General features: G+C 39.6%; 1 protein-coding gene across 2 annotated transcripts; it reads right to left on the reverse strand.

Annotated features, from left to right (window-relative positions):
- Positions 1-727: 727 nt before the first annotated feature.
- Positions 728-24,402, reverse strand: gdf11 (growth differentiation factor 11). 2 transcript variants are annotated; one of them, XM_004545006.4, is made up of 3 exons: positions 23,538-24,402; positions 10,798-11,171; positions 728-4,870 (listed from the first exon to the last, which is right to left on the reverse strand). In XM_004545006.4, the coding sequence occupies exons 1-3, from the start codon at positions 23,950-23,952 to the stop codon at positions 4,490-4,492; spliced, it is 1,170 nt and encodes a 389-aa protein (XP_004545063.1). In that variant the 5' UTR covers positions 23,953-24,402; the 3' UTR covers positions 728-4,489. The 2 variants fall into 2 exon arrangements, with proteins under 2 accessions (XP_004545063.1, XP_004545064.1); XM_004545007.4 differs by having other exon boundaries at positions 728-4,867; positions 23,538-24,400.
- Positions 24,403-24,456: the final 54 nt, after the last annotated feature.

A 24,456-nucleotide genomic window follows, 5' to 3' on the forward strand; every position in this document is an offset into this window, starting at 1 on the left:
CGTGCTTGACTGGTGATGTGATGTATTTGTGCTGATAGGCTGTGTTTGGTTTTCCCCAAATACAGCACTGTGCATCAAACACCTCGACTCTCTTGTCTGTCCAAAGGAGACTGTTCCAGAAGTTTGGTGGTTTGTTTAAATGCAAAACCTGAGCAGTGCTTTGAAAACCATGCTGACATGGTGTTTTTATAGTAAGGAGGCTTTCTTCTTTTCAAGTAAGCCATACTTGTTTAGTCTGTTTGAACTGTACTGTCATGAACTTTAATATTTAAGATGCTAACTGAGGCCTGTAGCTCTTGGATTTTTTGCAGTTTCCCTGAAACTGAATGTTTTCCACTTCTGAATGATCTTTCTTACTGTAGTGTATTTACATAATTGTAAGAGCTGCTAAGGGCTGGATCATTATTATGTCCTGATACATAAAAATGTAAAATTGAAAGACTGTGTTTTGTACATTTCTTTGCATTTATCTTTCTGTGATTCTATAGTAGTAAACAGTAATTTATTTCATTTTTGAAGAGAAAATAGAGTATTTAGGATGGCAGGTTGAGGTTCTTTTGAAAAAGAATAGCTAAAACATGCAGGTGGACTAATTCATTTTTAGTTTGTGAACTTGGTTCTGTATTTTAAAGCGTGGACTTTGATTGTGAACTAGTTCATTTTATTCTGCGTGGTCCGAAGTTTCCCATTTGCGCAGATGCAAACCTTAAGAACAACAAAAGCAGCATAAGCTAAATAAATGATTTATTGTACAAAAGAAAAATGACAGTAAATAAACAACAAAAGGCAAAAATAATTGAACAGTTACTCATATGCACAACCATAGAACTACAAACGTGGGGTGATTTTTCTTTTTCTTTAACTACACAAAGAACAGAGGGATGAAGAGGGAAAGAGAGAAAAACATTAGAAGCGGTGAACCTGTCCAAAACATCATAAATGTCAACATTTGGGTTGGTATTTACATTTCTTACTCTCATATAATTATATGGAAAAAAAACCCCTCTTACATATACCAGTATACAAAGACTAAAATTCAAAATGTAACTTCTCAACAGCGTTAACCATAGTTAATATTTTGACCACGCGTTACCAGAACTGGTACCATCAGTCACTCTGTCAATAACTCAATCTGAACCTGAGAGCAAGGGGACCCTGTGGTTTTCATCTGTTTTTGGAAGGTTGGGGTGGGGGTGGGGATGTTCTTATGAGTAAAAGTTTCTGATAAACTGATAGCAAATTTTTAGGCTAACGTGAGGTAGACAGACTTTGAAATGCATTGTATTTAATATTAATAAATAAAAATGGACCAGCTTTTTCTTTTTTTTTTTAACCCAACCACTGCCCCTAAACCAACTTTTTTCCCTCCCTTTGAAATTTTCTAGCATATTCCTGCAATTATAAAAGTTACAGCACACAACATGTCATTCTCTACTTTGGCTAACAGTCCCTGGGTACTCCTCCCATTCTTACATGGGTGCTTTCACTTAAAACACACACAAAGGCAAAAGCAAACAAACAAAACCAAAAAATATAAAATCCCCCCCAAACTTCTACGTAAGACACTCGACTCATTTTTTTTTTACGTCAAAAGAATGAAGTCTCTCTAATGCGGTGACAGGTTAAAGTTGATGGGCGGGCCTTTTCCAGTTAAAGCATTCTACAGTCATTGATCCAGACACTTATTACGCACAAGACTTATCAGCCAAAGCGGGCGTGGAGGCCTTTCAGGCCGCTGCTACAGTACATCCAGGTTCAAGATTTGATAGAGATCTGTGAGTGTATGGACAGGCCCCCGCTTCAGACAAAGTCAGGAAAGTGTGATGGCATCCAAAAGAAGTGATAACCTCGCTAGTTTATGGTTCATCACCAGAAGCTTGAATAGTTTCTTTTTTTTTTTTTAACCTATACTGTACAAGCTCTCTTGTGCTTGGTAAAACACAACACTTACCTCCTCACGCCATGAACGTCCCATAGTGCAAAATTTATTGTTGGTAAGGTAGAGTGCCCCCAAAAAGGTTTTTGTACCCCTCTTTTTTTTTAATATATACATATATCATTTATATATAATGTCAGAAGGCTCTTCCTTTATCCAACAGCATAGTGCTTTCGTTTATAACAAAAGGATATCTTTGCTTTGATACCCAGGAGACAAAGACAAGCTTCAAGCATACTAATTCTACTCTGCGTTCAAGCACTAACAAATACTTTTTTTTCCCATTATGACAGCGATGATACAGTTGAGGTTGATGTGGATGGGGGCATTTCAAAATGCAGTCAAATATGTTTTCGAAGCTAAAATCAGTGGTTGAGTTAAATTATCTTTTTTTTGTTTGTTTTCTTTGCTGTAAATCATAAAAGCTAAAATGTCTTAGTACATTACTGCACTTTTGCATTTGTATTTTTATCCATTCTGAAACTAGCAAAAAAAAAAGAAGAAGAAGCATGAACTGGTGTGTCAGGAGTAATGCATCTACCACAAACACTGCACAAAAAGAAATGTAAACTTAAAGTGATAAAACTGTAATCGTGGTTTGTGTTAATTTCAGCTCAATTATTCACTTAGGACATAGTGAGCATTGAGTCTTTTATTTCAGGGTATGCATTTTGTTGTTTTGTTATTTTTTTTATTTTTATTACATATTCAGTCCCGAGCCTCTTCAAGTTATAAAACAGTGCATTTAACTCTCTGTTTTAAACATTTACTGCAAAAGCTGAACGAGATTTTCCTTTGTTGGATAAATTAAAAACAAAACAAAAAAAACAAAAAAAACAAAAAAAAAAGGCAAAGCCTGCCCTCTTCCTTCTCCCCAAAACAGTACTGAATAACTTGGTGCATCTGGATTTCAGTTTTTCTTTAGACTTCAGTGTGCAAGGTAAACTCTTTTTTGCCAAATGGTTAACAGCAATACTGAGTTTATGTATCTGTTTTTAAATGTGGAGCTGAACTAGTAAAGTTAGGTCCATAGATTTTTGGACTAAGATGGTTTTTAGATTTTTGCCCCTTTACACCACTGCAATGGATTTTAAATAAAACAAGCAAGATGTGATTGAAGTTCAGGATATTAATTAATTGTTTAGGAATTCATTCATTTTTATCATAGTTCTCATACCCATAGTTTCCATAGCTTTCAAAGGCTCAAAAGTAATTGGACAATTTACGGACTGCAGGTTTTAGATGTGTCCTTGATCCAACTCAGCTGATTTAAATGGCTAAATTACCTCCTCAACATGTCTTGAAGTTCTCCAGATGCCTGGTAATGAACTGACCATTAGATTCAGGTGTGTTGACCCAGGGTGAGCCCTAAAACCTGTAGGACATCAGCTCTTGAGGCCTGGAGTTCCCCATCACTGCAGTAGAGCATGCATCTCAGAGGGTAGCTTTTACTGTAGACTGCATTTTAGTATTCAACTATTCAAACAATAGTTCAATTCAAAAATTCAACTATTAAAACAATTCTTATATTTAAACTATAATAATTTATGCAGTTAATTTTAAACCACTGAAAATGGGGAACTATATATGAAAATAGCTCCTAAACAGTTAACGCCATACTTTTGTTAAACCCCTTAAATTAAGGCTGAACTTGAATCACATCCTAAGGGTTTGATTTGAAAGCCTCTCTCATTACAGAGGCCAAATTACATATTACATAACATGTTATGGACCATCTGTATAACCCTTTCTTAATATTTAATTACAAAAATCTAAAAACAAACAAACAAACAAAACAAATCAAAGTTGCCGTGGAGAGATTTTGGAGATACTTGAAAATGTCAAACTCAGGTAATACACATTAAAAGAGGGTGCAGTTTTATTTTCTTTGTTTGTTTGTTTGTTTCTTTTTTTTTTGGATATCTCTAATACTCTTAGGAAGATTTTGGATTTCCTCTAATGGTACGTCCAGAAGTTAAACCTATTCACATCGTGTTTGTTTTTGTTTCTGAGCTTTTGTTAAAGTGATGGATTGCAAAATTATTTTGATAATGCCCCTTTGAGAACATTTTTATCACACTGGAAGTAAACGCATTTGTGGAATGAAGTATTTGCGAACTCACCTCAAAACTGGAATTGCTCTTAAAAGTGTAAATACTCCTGTCTCCTGTCATTTCAATCCACTAACCTGGATATTTCACAAAGATGTCATTAAAAAAATATTTTAAAAACCCACAAAACTAACATATGTCCTATAGCGCCTCATTTACCACTTTCGAAAGCTGCTCCACAAGTACAGCCTCTTTAAATCATTCATAATGTATGGTATTTCCATCACTCAGTTCTGTTTTGATTCTTATTTCATTTATAACTTTTTTGTACAGTTAGAATCAGTTTAATTACTGGACAAATGGAAACCCAGTGGAATGCTTTTGTGGCTGAGCAGAAGTGAAATCTGGTGCCGAGGAGTGGGTTCTGGTGCCAGGGGAGAGCTCAGAAAGGGTTTCAGGTGGTTTAATGTGGGCTTTACACAAATGTGCTTCCTCCAGCAGCCTAAGAGCAGCCACATCGATCCACCACCATCCCTGGAATCTTGCCGTGAATGATCTGCTGCTTGTCATTGAAGTAGAGCATGTTAATGGGAGACATCTTGGTTGGGGTGCAGCAGGGCCCCGCGGAGCCTCGCGGGTTGGCGTGCTGCACCAGGTGGGTGTGCGGGTATTTCTGCATGAACATGTACTCGCACTGGCCAGAGCAGTAGTTCGCTTTGTAGCGTTTAGGGGCAATGATCCAATCCCAGCCGAACGCCTCAAAGTCCACAGTTAGAGGGTAGCGACAGCAGCGAGACTCAGTGGAGTGCTCATCGCAGTCCAGGCCGAGGTTTCTCCGAGAACGTTTGGTTGTCTCAAGAACCTTCACCTCCAGAAACGGCTGCTGGAATCAGGGGGAGGAGGGGCAGGACAAAAAGAAAGAGGTGGTTATAAGAGAACAACAGCAGAGACATGACAGCAAAGGAAAATACAATAAACTGACAATTGGCTAATGCAAACATTTAGATAACAGCAGTTATTTTCAACATTTTGGTCTGAGAATTTAGTGTGTCTCGTATGTGTTCCTTTTAAACTCTTACATTTTGGTGGTATAATGAGTCAAGGAAATCAAATGTTCCAGTAACAGGGCATACTAACCACTAGACATGGGTAAAGCAGACTTGGATTTGTCAGATTTCAAGATGACAGATGGTTGATGATCTTTAAGGCCTTTCACATAGAATGCAAGAACCCTAGAAGCGATTCTTTTCTATGTCCTGTGCTGTGCAATGATGGTTTGTCACAGTGTTGAAAAAAGCAGAGCAGAATGTGCCAGCTGAGGTCAAGCTTCACCTTGTAATGTAGATTTGTGTAACCAATAGATATGCAGAATGACAAGGAGCGGGCCCATACTGACATTTCCGTGTGGTTTCGCTGTTGCAAGTAAAAACCACATTGTCTTGTCAACCATGTTGAATATGTGATAATGTAGGGTAAAATGAATAGAGCACCAGTCAATCAGGACTAGAGAATCGTCCATGGAAACCACCAGTCATTGGTGTTGACAAAAGGTTCCCTGTGATTGCTTTGATAGCTAGCATATAGTTGCCATCATACTTTGAATGGAAGTGAAGGGCTTACAAAAACTGTCCAGCTACTGTACAAGTTCTTGTGAAATCGTAAAAAGTGTGACACTATCAGAAATAAAGAAGTTTTGCCTTCAAAGAAAAAGTTGCCTACATGATTGTGGCTTTAGCCATCAACTGCCAGCAACAATTCACAACTGGTTGGGGAATGCTCATTTTACCTGGCAACCACAATACCTGGTGGTTGCCAGGTACTGTAAAACCAACTCTTGCCCTGTGTGACTGGGGGTTAGTGCTATTAACTGTTTTAACTCATCTCAGTCAGTCTAGCTGGACAGCAACCAACTCTTTTAACCTATTACCATACAGCAATGATAACTGATATTTCGAATATACTTCTAAATGAATCATATCTATTTTATTTTATTTTATTTTATTTTTTTTCATGTGAATGGAGAATGTTTTTGCATTATATATGCTTCTCTTGGGCAGTATTGTTAGAAGATATAGCATACATTTTTAATGCTATGCAGATGACACCCAGCTTTATCTATACATGAAGGCAGATGGCATACACCAATTAGTTAAACTACAGACATGTCTTAAAGACATATAGACCTGGATGACCTCTAATTTCCTGCTTTTACATTCTGATAAAAATTATAAAAAAAATTCTCCCTTAGTTCCACATAATGCACGGAGCATTTCTTCTACACTCTGAATTTAATAATGTAATCATTAGTAATAATTTCAAACTCCGGCTCTCTGTGTGTGTCTTTTGTCCTGTCTTTCTACCCACACCCCCAAACAGTTGCACCAGATGGCTCCCCCTCCCTGAGCCCGGCTTTGCTGGAGGTTTCGTCCTGTTAAAACCAAGTTTTTCTTTCTCACTGTTATCAAGTGTTTGCTCATAGGCAGTTATCTGATTGTTGGGATTTTCTATGTATTATAGGAATTGCACCATTCATCAACTGGATTCTTACAATCAACCAAATCTTTCTTTCTTCAGCTCTGATTAGAACATTTTATCCATCCACACGTCATTTTTGTGCAGTGCATATTCAACCACACAAAGAAAACCACACTTTGGGAAGTCGTTACGCCTGTCTGCTATTTGTGATGAAACAGTTTACTTCTGTTCTAGTTTATTTCCTCTATTTATTTGTGGGAATAAAAAACATAATTAAAGAACAAAGCAGTGTTTTAATCAGCATCCTTGGACATCTGTTTCTGGAATAAGCCTGACTAACTGTTTCTCCCTTCTTCCAATCTTTGCACTAGGCTAAACTGCAGCAGCTTCATATTCTCAATACTGTAAATATTATAATCAAACTTTGGTAATAAAAAATAACTTCTTTTCTAAAATCCTGAACTATTTCTTTATTATCTTGAACTGAGAACAAATAAAGAGTCTGACATAGACAGGCAGGGTGCTGCAGGCAGAGAATCGGCCCACCCTTACTTGCTTAATCTTCTGTTTCACTCTAAAAGGATTCATAATCTAAAACATCTATATTACAAATAAGATTTAAAGCCACTGACTGAGATCAGAATATCATCAATGCATTTTTCAACCTAAGGTGTCGCCTCCTGCTGCCCTTTAGAGAGAGTGCAGCTTCAGATTTGTAAGCTATGGCCAAGATTTTATACATGTCTGTAAATGTTGAATGAATATTATTATCTTTACCTGCACAATATATATGTCCAAAACCTTTGCAAACATCTCACCTCATGCAAGGGAGGGGGCAGTCAGTGCATTTTAAATAAAGACACCAATAATCACACCAACTCAATCCACCACAAAATGGATTCAGTGAGTTAAGTACAAAAACCCACCAAAGTGACTTCAGAGTAGTTATTTGCAGAGGTGGCAAAAGTAAAGACATTTTGTACTTAAGTAGAAGCACAGACTATCAGTACTAAAATGAAAATGAGTAAGGAAGAGGTTAAAGTGTGATTCAGCATGTGGAGGAACCCTAAAATCAGTTCTAATGGCTCGCCATTGGGAAAGGGACTCATGACTCTCAATAATTTCTATTGAGAGCTCTATTGGATTTTCTTAATGTACAGGCTGTTTTCAGCTGATCTAGTCTGCTACTGCTCTGAGTGTTACTGCTTCTTGTGGATTTACACAACTGAATTGAACCAGATGTAAGCAGATGAGTTGTCCTGGCCTATTTTCATTCTCTACAATGACAGTCTTTATGTTTGTCTTTATGGGTCTTAACATCATCAGCTTAATTTCAAATTCATCTCTGCTACACTTGATGTAACCTAACGCTGACCATGAGCACCACAGCCACTGTGCACCAGTTACACACACTGTTCTTTACTTTGAACCCACCAGAGTACAGCAAACTAATCTGTTTATCCTGCAGTAAACTGCTGATTTTTTTTCATGCCACCTTTAAATGACACAGTTAGTCTCCCTCAGAGACCTGCATTGCAGCAGGTCTCACAATTTGAAAAAACATAATGACACAATACCTATTTTAAAAACACTAGGACTACCACTGAGCAGTCCTTACTTTTAAATATAACCTCTCTTTCTTCATCTCCGAGTGAAGTTAGCTCTCTTTTTTTTCTCTCCCTGCGAAATACAGCAGCTGTAAAAAACTGGACACAAACAGTTTAACCCCTGATTATAACACGTGGTTTTACCTCTTTTGTCTCTTTTTATGCGACATCCTCTAGTGATTAATAGACTAACAGGACTGCTTTTCATGTGTTGCTGTTAAGGCTCAGATTGGTTTGATGTTCTAGGGCTCGCAGTGACGTGAAATAATAATTTCCCTCAAATCTGTCAAAACCATAAGTAATGAGTCTGTTTTGCAAATGTAAGGAGTAGAAAGTACAGATACTTGTTTGAAAATGTAGGGAGTACAGATACAGATACCCCAAAATTCTACTTAAGCACAGTAACGAAGTATTTGCACTTTGTTATAGCAACATGATGAGCATTAGAAGAGTTACAAATGTAGCCTAAAAATCACAGAAGAAATAACAGATATATCATAAAATCCTTGATAAAGATGAGTGCTGTATACATACAGTGATGACTTACTGTCAATTGTCATACTGTCTTACTGAGGCACTTTAATGATTGTTACTAGTAATATCTGTGCTAAAATAAGAAATTGATATCTGAAATAAAAGTCTAGTAATTGTACAAATAGCATGTCCCTGTACGACAGTTGCAGATTCTGTAAGCTTTGTGCCATGTCAGGTGCTCAATTCATCTAACAAACCATATGGGCTCTTGACTCTATCGTAAATGAAACATTTACAATGCTGTGACATACGGTTTATAACTCCATCATTAATATTCATGTGGTGATCTGGACATCTGTGTGCAAAGGATCTGATGGGAAAGTAGAAATCTCTGATACTAAATAATGTAAGAGCAAATATATTTTCTCTACAAAGACTTTGATCTACTTTAACGAAACAAAATGGATTTCATAGCACTTCGCTCACACGGCAAGCATTTCAGCCCCTAACTCTTTTTCTACTGAACTCTGAGTACAAAGAATACAAAGAAACCACACTTGTAAGTATAAAAAGAAAAGAAAAAGAATTAAATTGAATAGTCATTTCATAATTAACTAAAATGTATGAATTAATTTGTCAGCTTTGAATAGGAAACACAACTTTCCATTTGAGCACTGACTCCATGGGCTTTGAGAGAAACTGGTCTATTCAAACATCGATAGCTGACTCTGTACGCTTGGTTTGATTCATGACCCAAGAGGTCATCTGCAGGCTACCATAACCTTGACCTTTGGGCAGAGGCGAGCACATCAAATATTTTACTCCATCATGTTTGTTTTACAAAGCCTTCTTCTCCTCACAGTGATTCCAGCTGGGCTCGAGCACACTGAAAAGAGGAAATAAGCTGAAAGGCTGTTGGGGTGAGACCATGTCAGCCTGGCCTTTAGGGCTTTTGTTGTAGAAAAAAGACCCAGAGGATCAGGAAGAAGCAGAGTTTGACTTTCTTTCTTGTTGTGTTTTGTTTTATTTTTGTACACTTGCATGTCTTTTTGATCTTTTCCTTTTTCTTGGGTTACCAAGAATAATATAGCACACTGCTGTGTGCTCAGAAGGCAGCGATTTATTGGCCAAGACACCAGAGCTGACCCCTGATACGTGTTGTGAAGAGCTGACCCAAATAATCACTTGGTAAATATTTGGTGTTGCTTAACCAGGATAGATGGCCTACATAATCCAACAGGGATGTTGTAACTGTCAGTTGCAGTAACTCTGGGATTGCTAACTAGACTAATGGTTCATGAGTTTTCCTTTGAGGTTTAAGGTTGAAGCAGCTCCATCCATTACATCAGAGGTTTAGCATTGAAAAAAGTGAAGCATACTTGCAGTGTGGAAAAAAATCCCAAGTATTCAAAGGAACACTGGGTAAAAATTAGTCTTAATTACTTAAAGTTTTCACATTTTCCCCAAGGTGAACCATTGCAAATAAACATGTTTTCGTCCTAGCAGGATCATTTTTAAATGGAGTAGTCCTTTAACTGGTGTTGTTATCTTTAAGAAAGTGAAAAAAAAAAGATTTCTACCTAAAACTAAAGGAATAAAAATCAGATTTTCTGAAAAGTATTTTGCACAGAAAGAACTTTTTGTATCATTAGACGTCATTAGACTTTGTTGATATCCATAATATGGTGGCCGATCTGAAACAGCATTATACACTCCCCTTTTTGTGGACCTCCAATTTCGTCCGCTTAGACACCCCTGTGTTTTCTTCCTATCTCATTATTGTATATTTTAAAATATACTTGTCATTTTTTTGTCTCTGTGATACCACATGTTTTTATTTTATTTTATTTTATTTTACAGTCTGCTCAGGATGTTTATCCTGATGTTGTACTTGATGTTAATCTGATATTAGGAAACAATATTACAATATATGTAAAACTTGGAAGGGGATCATTAAAAAAACACGGTATAGCTGTAGTGGCTCCTCACTAGCGACTGGTATATTTTGTGTATAAATTTTACTCTACGTGCTTCAAAGAGTTTATTGTAGAAGTAAAAATATGTGGAGAGACAGAAATGATGCACAGGATTACTGCCTTCAAGCTTTTTCTTTCACTTTTTTGTTCGATTATTAACACCAACTTATCGACTAATAATATGATCTTCTAATTGCCTTCTTTGAATAAAATCTGAATTTGCATGTGCACAAAGTGATTTCCCTCCCCATCCCAGGGACAGGTCTGAGGGTCCTTACCAGTCCCTCCTCCCCAGGTCGCAGTGAGGTAACTGCCAGGTCATTGCCACTCTCGTCAAAGGCGTTGATGTCGATCCCCCAGTTAGTGTGGGGCTGTTTGAACCAGTTCTGCAGCACGTGCTTAAAGTCAATACTTTGCCAGTGGCCGACCCTGGAATTGAGCTCTATCTTCAGGGAGCGGATGCGTATGTGGCGGCTGCCCTGCTCTGTGACTGGCTTTAGTCGCAGGATCTGCAGGTAGACGGTGGAGGTCTGCTGCAGCGGTCGCAGATACACCCACAGCTGGGCCTTCAGCACCTTGGTGAACATCAGTTTGGGGCTGAACTTGAAGAAGCAGCAGCTGGGCTTTCCATTCACCTGCACCAGAGGCTCCGCTGTGAAACAGAGGAGAGTCAGATTTATTGAAGCACACGTGGACAGTCGTTTCACCAGCATTAAGAGTGTTTGCATTTTAATCTAAATGCAAAAAAGTACTCATATTTATTCTGGTTTTCCACCTCTAATCGCATGGTTTTTCGTTTTCATCATCATCTTTTCTAAAACAACAGACAAATAAATAAATAAAGTAGTAGCAATTTAATGGTCAGTGTTTTGGATGTACAAATGCAAAATCGCCATCATCATCAAAAGGACAAACCAGCACGCTCTGTTCATATGCTGCTAATAAACAAAAGGCATCCTTCCAACTGAGTCATGTGAGGTCTTTAGAAGATAACAAAGAATTAATTAATTAGGAGAATCTGCAGCATCACTCTGCAGCTTTCTTTCTCTACTGTTTCAGAACAGCTTTCATGAATACTCAGAGGAAAACAGAAGCTTCAGTAAAAGTGGGATTTTCTCCTCTCTAATATAAAAATAAACAGTGCATTGTGAAGGCATCAGAAAGCACATATGCACTACTTCATGCTTTGTAATGGATCATAAAGCCAACGACTGTGATAGGCCTGCATGGCACAAATAAACAGAAGCACTGAATTAGTTAAAAAGGGTTGCACTCTTGAAAGGATACTTCTTATTCTAGATGTAATAGTTTGTAGGTTCTTTGGGGAAAACTATAGTTACTATGTTAGATTGTAAACACCTGGAAAAGTGCCCATAATTTACAGAAACAGTGTGATCTAAACCGAGAGAGATACCTGGTGTTCATTTTACAGCATGACAATGTTAAAAAACAAAACAAAACCCCCCCTAACATTTATTTTAATAAAAGCAGCATGTCTGTAGTAAACTGACAGCCATCCTCAGCCTGTCTGCTTGAAGGCTGTCAGTTATCTATTCAGTTACATGTGTGATTACATTAAGGTTGGAAAACAGATACATTTGCATATAAAAACAAGAATCTGTAATGGTGGCCAGTGGACAGATGGTAACCTTAGATTCCCCTGGGTCACTCATAATGAAATGGCCCACCCCTGCATTTAACTAGCAAAACTAAAACATTTCAAGGTTTCTTTTTTTTCCGAGTGGGTCCCTTTCTTACTAATGTATTTGGGGTCTGGATTAAGGGTTATGTCACAGAACACAAGGCGTCCCCTTAAAGAGCCAGATTTATTCCTGTCATGATCTCGGGCGGGCTCTGGTGTTTTGGTGATTTGCACCACATGTCAGATCTGCACATGGTCATTTACATAGACCTCCATCTGATATAATGACACGTCCATCCATTGAATTCGTTCATTCATTTCCATGTAAAGCATTCATTTACTAAGGGAAATTTATTCTGTACTTATTTGGCATAATAATGTGCCGAGAGTACAATAGATTATTTAAACTGTCCATTATCTCCGAGCAAATCGGACAAATTAAAACTACAGATTCTGCACTTTTAGGAGTTGCGGTTGTCCATCTTTTTAAAAAAGAAAAAAAAACTGTATCAACTTGTCAATCATTGCTAAATCTGAGGTTGCTCGGGCAACCTGCTTCCTGGGTCAAAAGGTTATTTGGAACCTCAGCCTAGTTAAGAAATGGGATCAGGGGTCAAACCTGTCAGCCTCTTTACATCTCAGGGGTGCTGGGGAGGGGCAGCTCTAACAGCCAGATTGAGTTTGAAGGTCAAGGTCAACCCTTTGGCAATAGTAATATGTCTTTCTTCACGTCACGCCTTTTCACCAGAGAATCGTTGGAAACCTCAGGCGCACACATAACAACGCTGAATCACTTTGTTGTTGTTTTGATTAGGGTGGAGATTCTGCAGCCAATAGTGAATTGTTTATCAAACCAGGAGAGGACACTGCAATTTAATTATGGGCATGCATTGAGGGATAAGAATTCACTGAGGTACAAATGGACTGTCCATTAGAAGAGTCCAAGGCAAGCATTGAATAAGGGCCAAGTTAGGGACAGACGTGGTCCTTCAGCCTGTATTTCCAAGTCATTAGTGAGTGTAAATTATACAGTGTCTCACGCTGGACAAACAATGTTCCTTTTGGGGGGTTGCTGGGGTCACAGCAATTAACGTGGGTGGTGTTGTGTTTGCTCATCAGCACAAAACTGGTAATGAATTATTCTGCAAATTTGCTTGTGATTAATACTTTTTGTTGTTTTGAGTCACTGCAGATGAGGACGTGAATACACCAGCACTTCCTTTGCAAACACATTTCATCGCCTTTGTGAGAAAAATCCAACAAATGCTGAGGGGATGAAATGGTCAGTTTCTCAAGCAGAGTAATCCGAGAAGCAGGGCCTGCACGCCGTGATCCAGCGAGGTCCCCGGTTATTAAACACACATGCACAACATATGAGCTACGTCATGTTAAACAATGACTGCATTGATAGGTGAAATCAATTTGTGCCTTTATGGATCCTGTTAGTGCACAAGTCAGAGGAAAACCATGGAGGATGAATGCCTGCAGCTTAATTACATCCCACGCCTTGCCAGAGTGCTCCACGTGTGCAAAACGAGCAGGTCTAGCTTGTAAAGATCCAGAAAAAAAGCGGTGGGACATTTAATCCTTCCACCTGAAGTAACCGCTGTTGAAAAGCTTATAATTTTATGGAGAGACTGTTTTTATGGCTTAATTTCCTGCGCAATTTACACAGGTATAAGCTCTGTGTTTTAACACTGACTTCAATAATGAAGTCAAGATAAGAAGTCTGATTATGCGTCCAGCACCACCTACTGGAGCACAAACACCTCTCTCGTCAGCTAAACTGAAGATGAAAAGTAGAAACTAATTACTTTACAGTAAGAGCACTCATCTCATTTTATTCAAACTGAAATCCAAATTAAAGACGGAAAGAAAGAGACTGTGTTTTTGCAAAGGAAACCAGGTTTGTTTGATTTTCCTCCTCATGTTTCCTGCCTGCTTCATTATTATAGCGCTTTATTTCCCTGTGGTATAATTGCAGCATATGTAGCGCATGGATTTTACTGCCAACACGCAGCGGGCCTGCAGGTGAGCCTATCAAACATCTGGTGGACTCCCTGGGTACCTGTGTTCCATGGCTAGCCTCCTATACATGCATGTAAGAGGAGCCTTATAGAATATAAGGGTTTATTCAGCATGCCATCTGTCAGTTTTCATACAGTCCTCGCCCATTTAAATGCTTTTAATAAGTGAACACAGTGACGTTCCTGAGGGATGGATGAGAACTGAGCCGGGTAAGCTGTTGAAAACAGATGGAGAGGGAAAGTTAGGGTGTAGTTATACAATGAATAAGTAATATGAGACCGAGGAATGCACCTACAGTAGAAGGATAGATTTTATACATACATGTATTTATACATATATGTATATATGTCCGTATATATATATATATATATGTATATATATATATATATATATATATATATATATATTACAAAGGTTTCTACTGTTTTGTTGTGGCAACCTGTCCACTCAGTCACATACACAGTATGCCTCAATGTGAACTTATCTGTTATATATCTTAAATTTATTTTTTAAATCAGTCAAAAATGTTCCTTGTCAAATAAAGCAAAGAAACAACTTTTTTAATAGTGAATAACCACATAGTTTGACCAAAGTTCATAAACTGTTTATATCCTTTCCTAACTTGCATTGGAAATTGCAATGACGCCTAGCTGTGCAGCAGATTACACCAATCAGGTGGAAGTACGCGGCTCAGATGTGGTGGTGAGAGAAATGGTCACCTATTGTTAATGTCCACATGGATAATGCATAATAGTATGACCCTAGATAGGAGTTTCATTTGCATATATATCTATATTTTCTTTTCTTAATGGGAAATGCAAATGTGCCATTTTGTAGTGAGTGTGTGTTTGGGAGCCTTCGTGTTGAATAAATGTGACTCTAGGGTATCCCTGCGCACCTCGGCATATTAATCATCGTGACACGTTCACGACCCTTCTAATAAGACAGGGGCCACAGTGCACCCCCTCAAACATCCCATCCCACCCCAGCCCCGCTCCCTCTTTGTTTCTCGGCCAGTCCCAGGGGAAAGGAGAGGGTGGTGGGGGAGGCCGAGCTCGAGCTGAGGATGGAGGATGTGTGTGCGTACTTGTGTGTGTGTATGTGTGTAAAGTTAGACCCCCTCATTCAGAAGCCCTTCCCGGGGACAACGGCAGGCACAAGACTCCTATTAGGACTGAGCACAGTAGCCCCCCAGGAGCAACAAAAGACACCTCCTAATGCACCCTGTTCTAGCTCAGTGAACACACACACATGGAAACATGCAGCCACACATAAATGGACAACATACACCAGCTCCAAACCAACTGCCCTCAGCAAACACAGTAAAACTCATTGTTTTTTTGGAGTTTCACATGTTTGTAGCGAAGGGGCACGGCTGCTGGGCAGAAGGATGGGGAGAGCGAGTGCGCATTGAGAACAGCAATAAGGTGGACAGCTGGACAGCACGGAGCACGCCCGGTTCTCACTGCTTGTGTTTGTGTGCAGCCACACATACATGCAGGACATTAAAGCCACAGGACAATGTTCTGCTTTGTTAAATGCAAAACTTTTCTCATGCGTTACACAAGCAAGTAGAGGGTTTTAATTGACTCAAAGGCATTTTTTAAAAATTGCTATCAGACTTAAGTGAGAATGAACACTAAAATATCAGATGATTATTTAGTTTAATAGACACAGAGCCATAAAATAATAAAAAATAAATGAATTTGCAGGTATTAAATTCCCCCAACTGTCATGCACAGTACTCATTTCTATACAACAACACATTTAACTTCCAAGGAAAGTCAGAGCAAATTTTCCTAGTTGAGCTAAAATGACCCAAAGAGCAAAAAACAAAACCAAACAAAAAACTTTTATGTGAAACTTTAGCCAACCTTTTTTAAAAAAAACAAAAAACTACCAATCAGAAGTACTCACACAGCGCTATTCTAGACCTTTAACTTCCTGTTTATTAATGTCTCACATTATTCACATAAAATGTTGAGAGTGTGCTTCAGCTCAAACTTTTCACTGCAGCTACCCCAAAAATATGTCAGTCAGGTGGATATTCATCAGGTTTACAGACATTATTATCTCAAAACAATCTGAAATTTCTTGTGTAAGATTACTGTTTAAGAGTTCTTCAGCAGGGATGTATCACTGAACTACACGATGGAACGGGGAAGGATAAAATCACCTGTGAACTACTTACAGATTTTATTTTATTTTATTTTATTTTTTAGGATCTATTGTCTAAATCTCCCTGCTACAAGTGATACCACATGCTACAGCCATAGTATAACTACAGCCTAGCGTATTCTGGTTGTTGCTTCTCAATGAAATTAAGTGTAGCAATATTTTTCATTTTTTAAAACATTGCATGAAACTTTTCCAAATTGCCCCATATATCTGGATAGCTAGAAATAACCGTGACACAGAAAGTTGCTGGAAAGAAAAACAAAACAAAACAGAGAATGACACTAATGCAGATCCATGAAACCAGAGCTGGAACCAGGTACAGCTCTAAGCTTGGTTTGGCTTATCTAGACCAGACTACTTCATGTAATAGGTGGTGCTTTCTCTCTCTGACAAAAACAGGCATAAAACGAGAACCATACATTAGTAGGTTGTGCATTTGGTGTTAAACTCTTCACAGTTAGAGGGACTGTGTGTGTGCAGGCTGAGTTATTAGGGTTTAGTCCCTGCAGTGGAGTGATCTGTCTACTTTAGTGCTCTATATATTTCTTGACTAGGACAGGAAGGTGCACAGGTGGTCTAACACTTAGTGTTTGAGGTGAAAATTTTAAAAAGCCACTAAAAATGATCTTTTCATCTGACTGAGATTTTATTTTGGCACGTATAATGCTGTCATGCAGACTGTTTGCCAAATCTGCTCAAATTTGATTGGTCAACACTCTTTGGACTACAAGCAGACTACAAACAGACACCAGAAATCTTCCACTGCAAAGCCTGCAAAATACAGATATTAGCTCAGATATTAGAGATTATTTTTCTGATAGTACAAAAATACATTATTCGTAGTTATTGTCAATGTTACTCTTTTCATTCCAATGCACCTGACATGCTGTGAGAAAACGATACGTAGCAGCGGTTTGTGATGCACTTACAGCTCAGTTTGATGGGAAATTAAACCACTGCATCAAAATGTATGTTTATATTTGAAAAACCGCCCTCAGAAAATCTGGATTCTGAAAATGTTCACCTGAGCCACAGCTGATATTTAAAAGCAAAGCAAAACTGAAAACATGAGCACAAATGAAGACACACGCTTTGCCCCACTTGGTTAATAACGGAAAATATAATTTTTGCTGTTTAGAAAACAAATGATGCACATCTCTCAGTTTTTGTGCAATCATTTAATCTACAATCATTACATATTATTATTTAAAGATTATAGTGAAAAGGCAGAAAACATTTTAAATTTTTATAATTTGAACTACTGTAGGAGAAAGAAATACCTATGAACAATAATAATATTAGAATTAATTTTTAAAATAATATTAATGACTGATTTCTCAGAAACTTTCATACTTTCCAAAGGTGTCCAGTGGGGTGAACTGGACTCTTACATGCCAGTTCAAGCCCTGAGATCCCAACAACACCAGTTTTAATCTCCATTTACAATAATCTTAATCATTCATCCAAAACAAATTATGAAACATTTTGTGTTGCTTCCAATTTTTTTTTTTTGGTTGGTAATGTTAACAAAAGTAAAAATAAATAGCTACAAGTTACAATCTGTCAGCAGCTTCCCACCCTTCAACCAGCAACATGTAATTGTTGCTGGATTACATAACAAAGCCAGGGCTACTGCTGCAAGGAATCGAGGTGAGAATTCATCAAATTTTCAGCCACTGGCTCAGATTTATTATGTCACTTTAGATGCCTGCTGAAATAATGAAATCACGTTTCATAATTATGCAGACGACATCCTCATTTATCTTTCATCTTATGTGAATGCACAGACAAAGCCATTCAAACTTTTAGCAGATATTACACAAGCAAACTCTCACTGACCTCTTTTGAACTTCTACACTAAGTGTCTTGTGAATTTTTAAAAACTTCATGTTGAAACACTATGTGAAGTCTTTTAAAATTGAAATCAAATGTTTCATATAAATATGTTACACAATCAAACACGCACTGACCGATCAGCAGCTCCGGCAGCCTGAAATATGAATCTCCTTTGTTCTTAAAACTCATCCCTCCTTAGCTGCTACCCCTTACACATTCATGTCAACTGTTTAAACAAAATGCAAACACTTCTGCCTGCAAGTTCGAACTCACTAAGCTACTGAGAAAAATCCCTGAGGCCACCCAAATCTGTCAGAGCCTGAGCCAAGAGTTTTCTCTAAAAGGCAAAGTCAGTGTGGCCAGATTGTGCCAAACCTCCCTTGAGGAAGCTTTTTTCCCTCTTTTCCTCAGTTATAATCAACATAATATGGCCATAGTTCCCTTCATGAGCTTCTCTTTATCCAATTCTGCTGTACATTATATAAATCAAACTTGGCCCTCGTCCCTAAAGAAATTACTCAAACCATGCATTTTCACAACTTCCATAATGAATGTCCTCGGGTGATGTGGGTATGGTGAGGAGAAATACAACCACAGGTGATAAATACGGTACGAAGCTGCTCTCTTTTGCCGCAGAAAAGAGGCTGATTAAATTTTCATGCAGATAATAATGAGGTAATCCACTGTTAATTGTGCCTCTTTCCAACATACTGGCTCCCTCGTGGGATCCAACGTTGCGCCCATGCAGCATTTCGTTTGCTTAAATGCCTTAGATTTAATGGACTCTTCCATAAACTGATCCTCAGCACCTCCTCACACATCACCACACAGAGCCTGAACACATTCATCAACAATAATCCCCTCAATGAGCTCCGTTTTATCTTTTCACTCCCCTTTTCCTCCTCCTCCCTCGCGTCCCTATATAGGCCTTAATTACTGGTCCAAAGTAATTATTTCGTTTATTAGTGGAACGTAACATCTGTTTCAGGTCTTTTTAATTGTACCTATAAAACCCTTCCATTATTTCTGTCCCTTTAGGATAAGATTGGGCTGCTTGTTGCTCCCTGTGGACTTGCTCTCTTCTTCCCTCCGCCTCCCCACCAGAGCCATAGCATGAGCCACGGTGCACCTTTCTCCAGCTCCCTCTCTGAAACCCTTTAAAGAAGCAACAAGGAACTCAGCAGCGATACACACACCAGCTGAAAAAGCAGCAGGAGGAAATATGTATGTGCAGTAGTGTCTTCAAACATGGATTAATGCGGTCTTACATCCATTCTTCTTGTATTATTGATGAAGGTGGTATATTTCCAAATGCCAGGGGGGAAAAGCCAGCTGCAGGGACTGGTACACAGGAGCGTGGGAATAGAGGAAGGAGGGTGGAAGGAGTGAGATTCCTGAGGTCCTGGGGAAATTTTGTCCCCGTATTAATAGACTTTGGTCCCTTTGAAATTTTATTAGCCATAAAGTTGACGGTACGTTGTGCAATTTCTACAGTCGTACGGACGTGTCTTAAGTTTTTACTCCTTTTTAAACAAACCGCTCATGCCTCAGCGCCCAAACAATTCAAACACCAAAGTTTATCTTTCCCTGAACTGATGCCAGCAACTACACAAGGAGAACAGGTGTCATCGTCAAACTGAGACTATATCTATAAAAACCTCACATAGTCATCAACTTCCAGCAAACACTGACCAGTGAGTTGAAGACAGTCCGGCTGCTGGTGCTCTGTCCTTTTAGCGCTCTCCCTCTTAATTTTTATGGTTCCTGCACCTTCAGGAAATGACCCTTTTATAGGGTCAACACTATAAAAGACTTGTTTGTGTGTGTGTGTGTGTGTGTGTGTGTGTGTGTGTGTGTGTGTGTGTGTGTGTGTGTGTGGTGGGGGGATAAGTGTTCAAGTTACTACCGGTTCGTCTTTGCTGCCAAAGAAAGAGACCTGATGAGGTTAATAGTCTCCTCTTCCAATATATCACATAGCTGTGAACTCTGTGACCCTTTTTGTCAATAGGAGAACTTTTCTCTGGAGTGTGTGTGTGACTGTGTGAGTAGGTGTGTGTGGGCACCCTGTGTGTCTACACAAGCGTGCACATGTGGAAAATGGCACATGCATACCTCGACATGCGTGTGGATGTCTCTCTTTAATCGAGAGTTGTGTAAACCGATGCTCATGCTGGCTGAATGTGGTTCACCTGAATAGGATTACATAACAATGCCAGCATAAAATGGCATAATGTAGGCCTCTACTATTTACTGAACAAAACGTCGGGATAAAATAGTTTAAAAGTGAAAGTGCTATTTAAGGATGCATTCAATGTGGTGGTCTTGAGTTCTTCTAAACCTTAAGTGCTCGTCCCACTAATGGTTTAAGTGTTTTGCTGCAAACTGCCAGTCATTTCTCACATTTTGGACACACTAATATATCCATAAGCTGAAAAAAAGACTCTTTGCAGCAAAGAAAAGACATTCACTAAATCTAAAGAATGACCAGCAGTACAATAACTTTCTTGTGGCCTTTAAGTCTATTGCAGTAAATGAAGTGCAGTAACTGTCTGAGCAATTACTGTAATGCTTCTTCTGGTGTTTTCTACTGGCTGGCAGAAGTCATAAAGTGTGCCAAATTAGCATTAAGACATACAGAAGAAGAAAAGGGGAGAAAAAAAAAGAAAGAGGAGGTTGCCGGTGGCAGAGGAAGGTCTGGACTGAAGGTTTTTTGGACAGGTGACAAATGAGAGACTAGTGGGGTCAAATCCTCACCCCACCTCGGGCAAAACAAACCAAGCCCCAAAATACACACAATTAGACACATAAATCAACAAATAGGAACACAAATAGAGCAGCTCACACGTAGATACACATGCATGCATTTGTTAATAAAGATTCTCTGACACGCTGATCAAAGCCGAGTCACTTTTTCTGTGAGGGAAACAAGCGGAGCGGTTTACCTAAACAGCACGCTGTACAGAGGGGAGATGTTTCAGTACATAAAGTGCCGCACTATGATATAAATAGATGTACTTTTCCATGAAATTTCATAGTAATTACAGACCAGGAAGCATGGACCCTCTCAACCCCCACTGCGGCACCCACGTACCTTGAGTGAATACTAAGAAGCAACTCTGGCACAAGTCCAGTTCAGTATGTACTGTGTGAACCCCCGTGGCCCAATCAAAGGCAGTGTGCACGACTGTGAAAGGGTGATTGGGTTCGAGGTGCACAGGGAATAGTGTTTGAAGTCTTCCTTCTATCAGAGAGACAGAAAAGGGCACTTTTAATCCTGTGGGATCACTAAGGCGCCACAGGCAAAGGAGATGCGCTCATTCTCTCAATTCTTCCATGAGTACCGGGGGGGAAAAAAGAGGAAGGAGAGAGGGGGCTAACGGGGAAGAAGGTGGAGGCGGGTGTGAGGGGGAATACAGAGAGAGAGAGAGAGACTGAGCTGATGATAAAAAAACAGGGTAGCTGACGTAAAGAGATGAGGCAAACAGATGAGAGGGGAAGTGCTGCTCCCTAACATGACAGATTCAGCAGTAATGTCAATCAGCCACTGTGGGGCTGTCAGAAATGCGCAATAAGCTCACACAATGCCTTTTTCTGGCTTGATGAGATATCAAATCCCTTTGCACTGTGTGTGTGTGTGTGTGTGTGTGTGTGTGTGTGTGTGTGTGTGTGTGTGTGTGTGTGTGTGTGTGTGTGTGTGTGCATTAGAAACAGAATATGTATGCGTGTGAGGTAGTGCAGAGGATGGAAACCGGGGGTAAAAATATAATTTGAAGTCACTGTGTTTCCCAGAACGTACATTGAGTGTGTCAGCAATGCAGTCGAATGTGAGATTTCTTAATCAGCCAATCAGAGAGGTAACAATAACAAACCAAATACACTCTACATGTGTTTGTGAGCAGGTAACAAAAGGGGAAACAGGGACCGCACTCACGTATTTATGAACTGCTGCTTATATTAAGCAGTTTGAAATCAAATCAAATCTTTCACCTGCGGTAAGACATCATCTGTGCACTGATATCCTTTTTATGAGTTACAACAATCAACGCAAACAGAAAACTTGAAGGATGTCTGAGGTTCAAAATAATGTTAATAATGTGAGAACTAAACAGCACATATGGCCTCCTCTAACTTGCATTGAAATAGAGCAATTTAGAGGACATTTCAATAGCTGACATTTGAGTTAATGTTTTTTTGTTTTTATAATGACAAAGACAGGTGGTGCTTTCCATTACAGGTGAGTGGCAGTAAACACACACACACACACACACACACACACACACACACACACACACACACACACACACACACACACACACACACACACACACACACACACATATATATAGGTCTTTGTTCAACCAGGGAGTGAAAAAAAAGGATTATTTGCAGAGTGTTTCATCCGCCTTGTGCAGAATATATTACGTGTGTAAATGTTGTTGAACCCGGCGCTTCACCAGGAAAAGGTCACACACTCCCCTCGACCCTAAGTGATTCTCTGTCTTTGTGTACTCTTGGTGAAAAAAAAAGAAAACGAGCTGCGCCTATAAACTTCGCATTTAAAAGGCAAGTGCGGCCGAGGGGGGCCGCTGCATGAGGCGAACAATAGCAGCTTTTTGGACACACTTTTTCTCACTGCGATGAACAGCAGGGGAACCGGTAGAGCCTCCTATAAAAGAGCGATAGAGCACAGCTGCCAGGGTTCAAAAGTAATTTTATAAAATGTCTCAGAGGGGGCCTGCCTGTGGTTTATCTGTGGATTTATGGGAAACAATGGGAGGGCAAGCAAATTGTTAGAGGACAATAATCAGAGGGCCTCGAGATGTGATAACTCCAGAATTTAAGGTCTTTATGCAAAGGAAGACATTAAAGGATAAAGTGATGCAACTGCCAGCCAAATGCTGCATTATCATTAATAATGCACTTGACATTCAAACGGCTCTGCCATGCCTCGTGTTCTTAAAACGTTATGGGAGAAATGGAGAGTTTAAACGTGACAGCTAGGAGTCCAGCAGCTAAATATTAAACACTCTGCTTCATCATCATCATCGTCAAGAAGACAAAAGTCAATCAAGCCATATTGGCGCTGTCCGTTCAGAGTGATGAGGTTCTTTGTGCTACCAGTTATTGATTTATCAGTTTCACACATTATCCCCTCTTTTTGACAGCTGTCTAATTTTGCCAGTTAGTTTCCTTTAATCTCAATCACTAAGAGTAGGTTAGGTCACCGACTGTCCCCGCAGCAGGCCTGAGCCACTTGAACCTATACTGCTCCGCAATTACGCGCATGACGCATTTGGAGACAATATCATTGTTAGGTTGTAAACTATTACTCACGCTCAGAGGCCATAGTAATCACGGACTCCGTGGTGGCGTGGTACTCATCCTCCTCCATAAACTCATCCTGGGACGAAGCATCTCCCTGGAAGTCGTGATGGTCCAGAAGCTGCTGGAGCGGGGGCGCCTTGGGCAGCAGCTGATTGACCACCTCCCGGCTGATGTTGGGCGCCTGCTTCAGACGCAGTTTGCTCAGGATCTGGGACTTGATGGTCTCCAGTCTCAGCACTTTGCTCTGCTCCCTCCAAACACAAGCGGAACACTCGTGAGAACCGGCGTCCTCGTCCAGCAGAGATAGCCCGGCATCCGTGGGCGTCTCGCTGGCAGGAGGCAGCAGCAGATTGGGCTCATCGCTCCCCGACTGTCCCAAGGAGATGAGCACCATCAAGCACAGTAAGAAGTTGTACCTCGGCATGACGATGCGTGGACAACAGAAAACGCAACTTTTCCTCCCCTTCCTTAGCTTGTTTTTTACGCACTTTATTCCGTTAGATCCCGTCTCTCGAATCTGCGCCGCTCCTCGTCTTAGCCTACAAACGGCAAAGAATAAGTGACATGCATCTAATCCAATACGATCACCCCGAAGTTTCTCTTTTTGTAATATTCTTTCTTTTTCTTTTTTTTTTCTTTTAACAAAAAAAGTGCGCGCAGAGGGTGTCGGTACAAGCTCCTTTGATTGAAAGTTAAATGCCTGGTGAATGCATAGCCTGCTCACGTGCAGTATAAGCTAATTGTTGTTTTCTGTACAATTTTAGTCCACGGAGGTGTGAGTATGTGCAGAGGTGTCACTGAAAAATGTGCAAGTACGGTCAAAAAGGCGCTCTTTATATATCTCAGCTACCCGATGTCGTAATCCGCCTCCATTGGCTAAGATTGCAACAAAAGGCTTTTAGGTCTGTCACCAAGTCAAGAGGGACAG

The sequence above is a fragment of the Maylandia zebra genome, linkage group LG5 (assembly GCF_041146795.1).
Source record: "Maylandia zebra isolate NMK-2024a linkage group LG5, Mzebra_GT3a, whole genome shotgun sequence".
NCBI classification, from domain to species: domain Eukaryota; kingdom Metazoa; phylum Chordata; class Actinopteri; order Cichliformes; family Cichlidae; genus Maylandia; species Maylandia zebra.

Bases quoted from the DNA above. Each gene is read 5' to 3' on its own strand.
- gdf11 (XM_004545006.4), bottom strand. From the start codon at position 23,952: ATGCCGAGGTACAACTTCTTACTGTGCTTGATGGTGCTCATCTCCTTG. The intron at 11,172-23,537 runs GTGAGTAATAGT...TCTGTTTCACAG, and splicing joins GATTACTATGGCCTCTGAGC to CGGAGCCTCTGGTGCAGGTG. The intron at 4,871-10,797 runs GTAAGGACCCTC...CCCTGATTCCAG, and splicing joins GACCTGGGGAGGAGGGACTG to CAGCCGTTTCTGGAGGTGAA.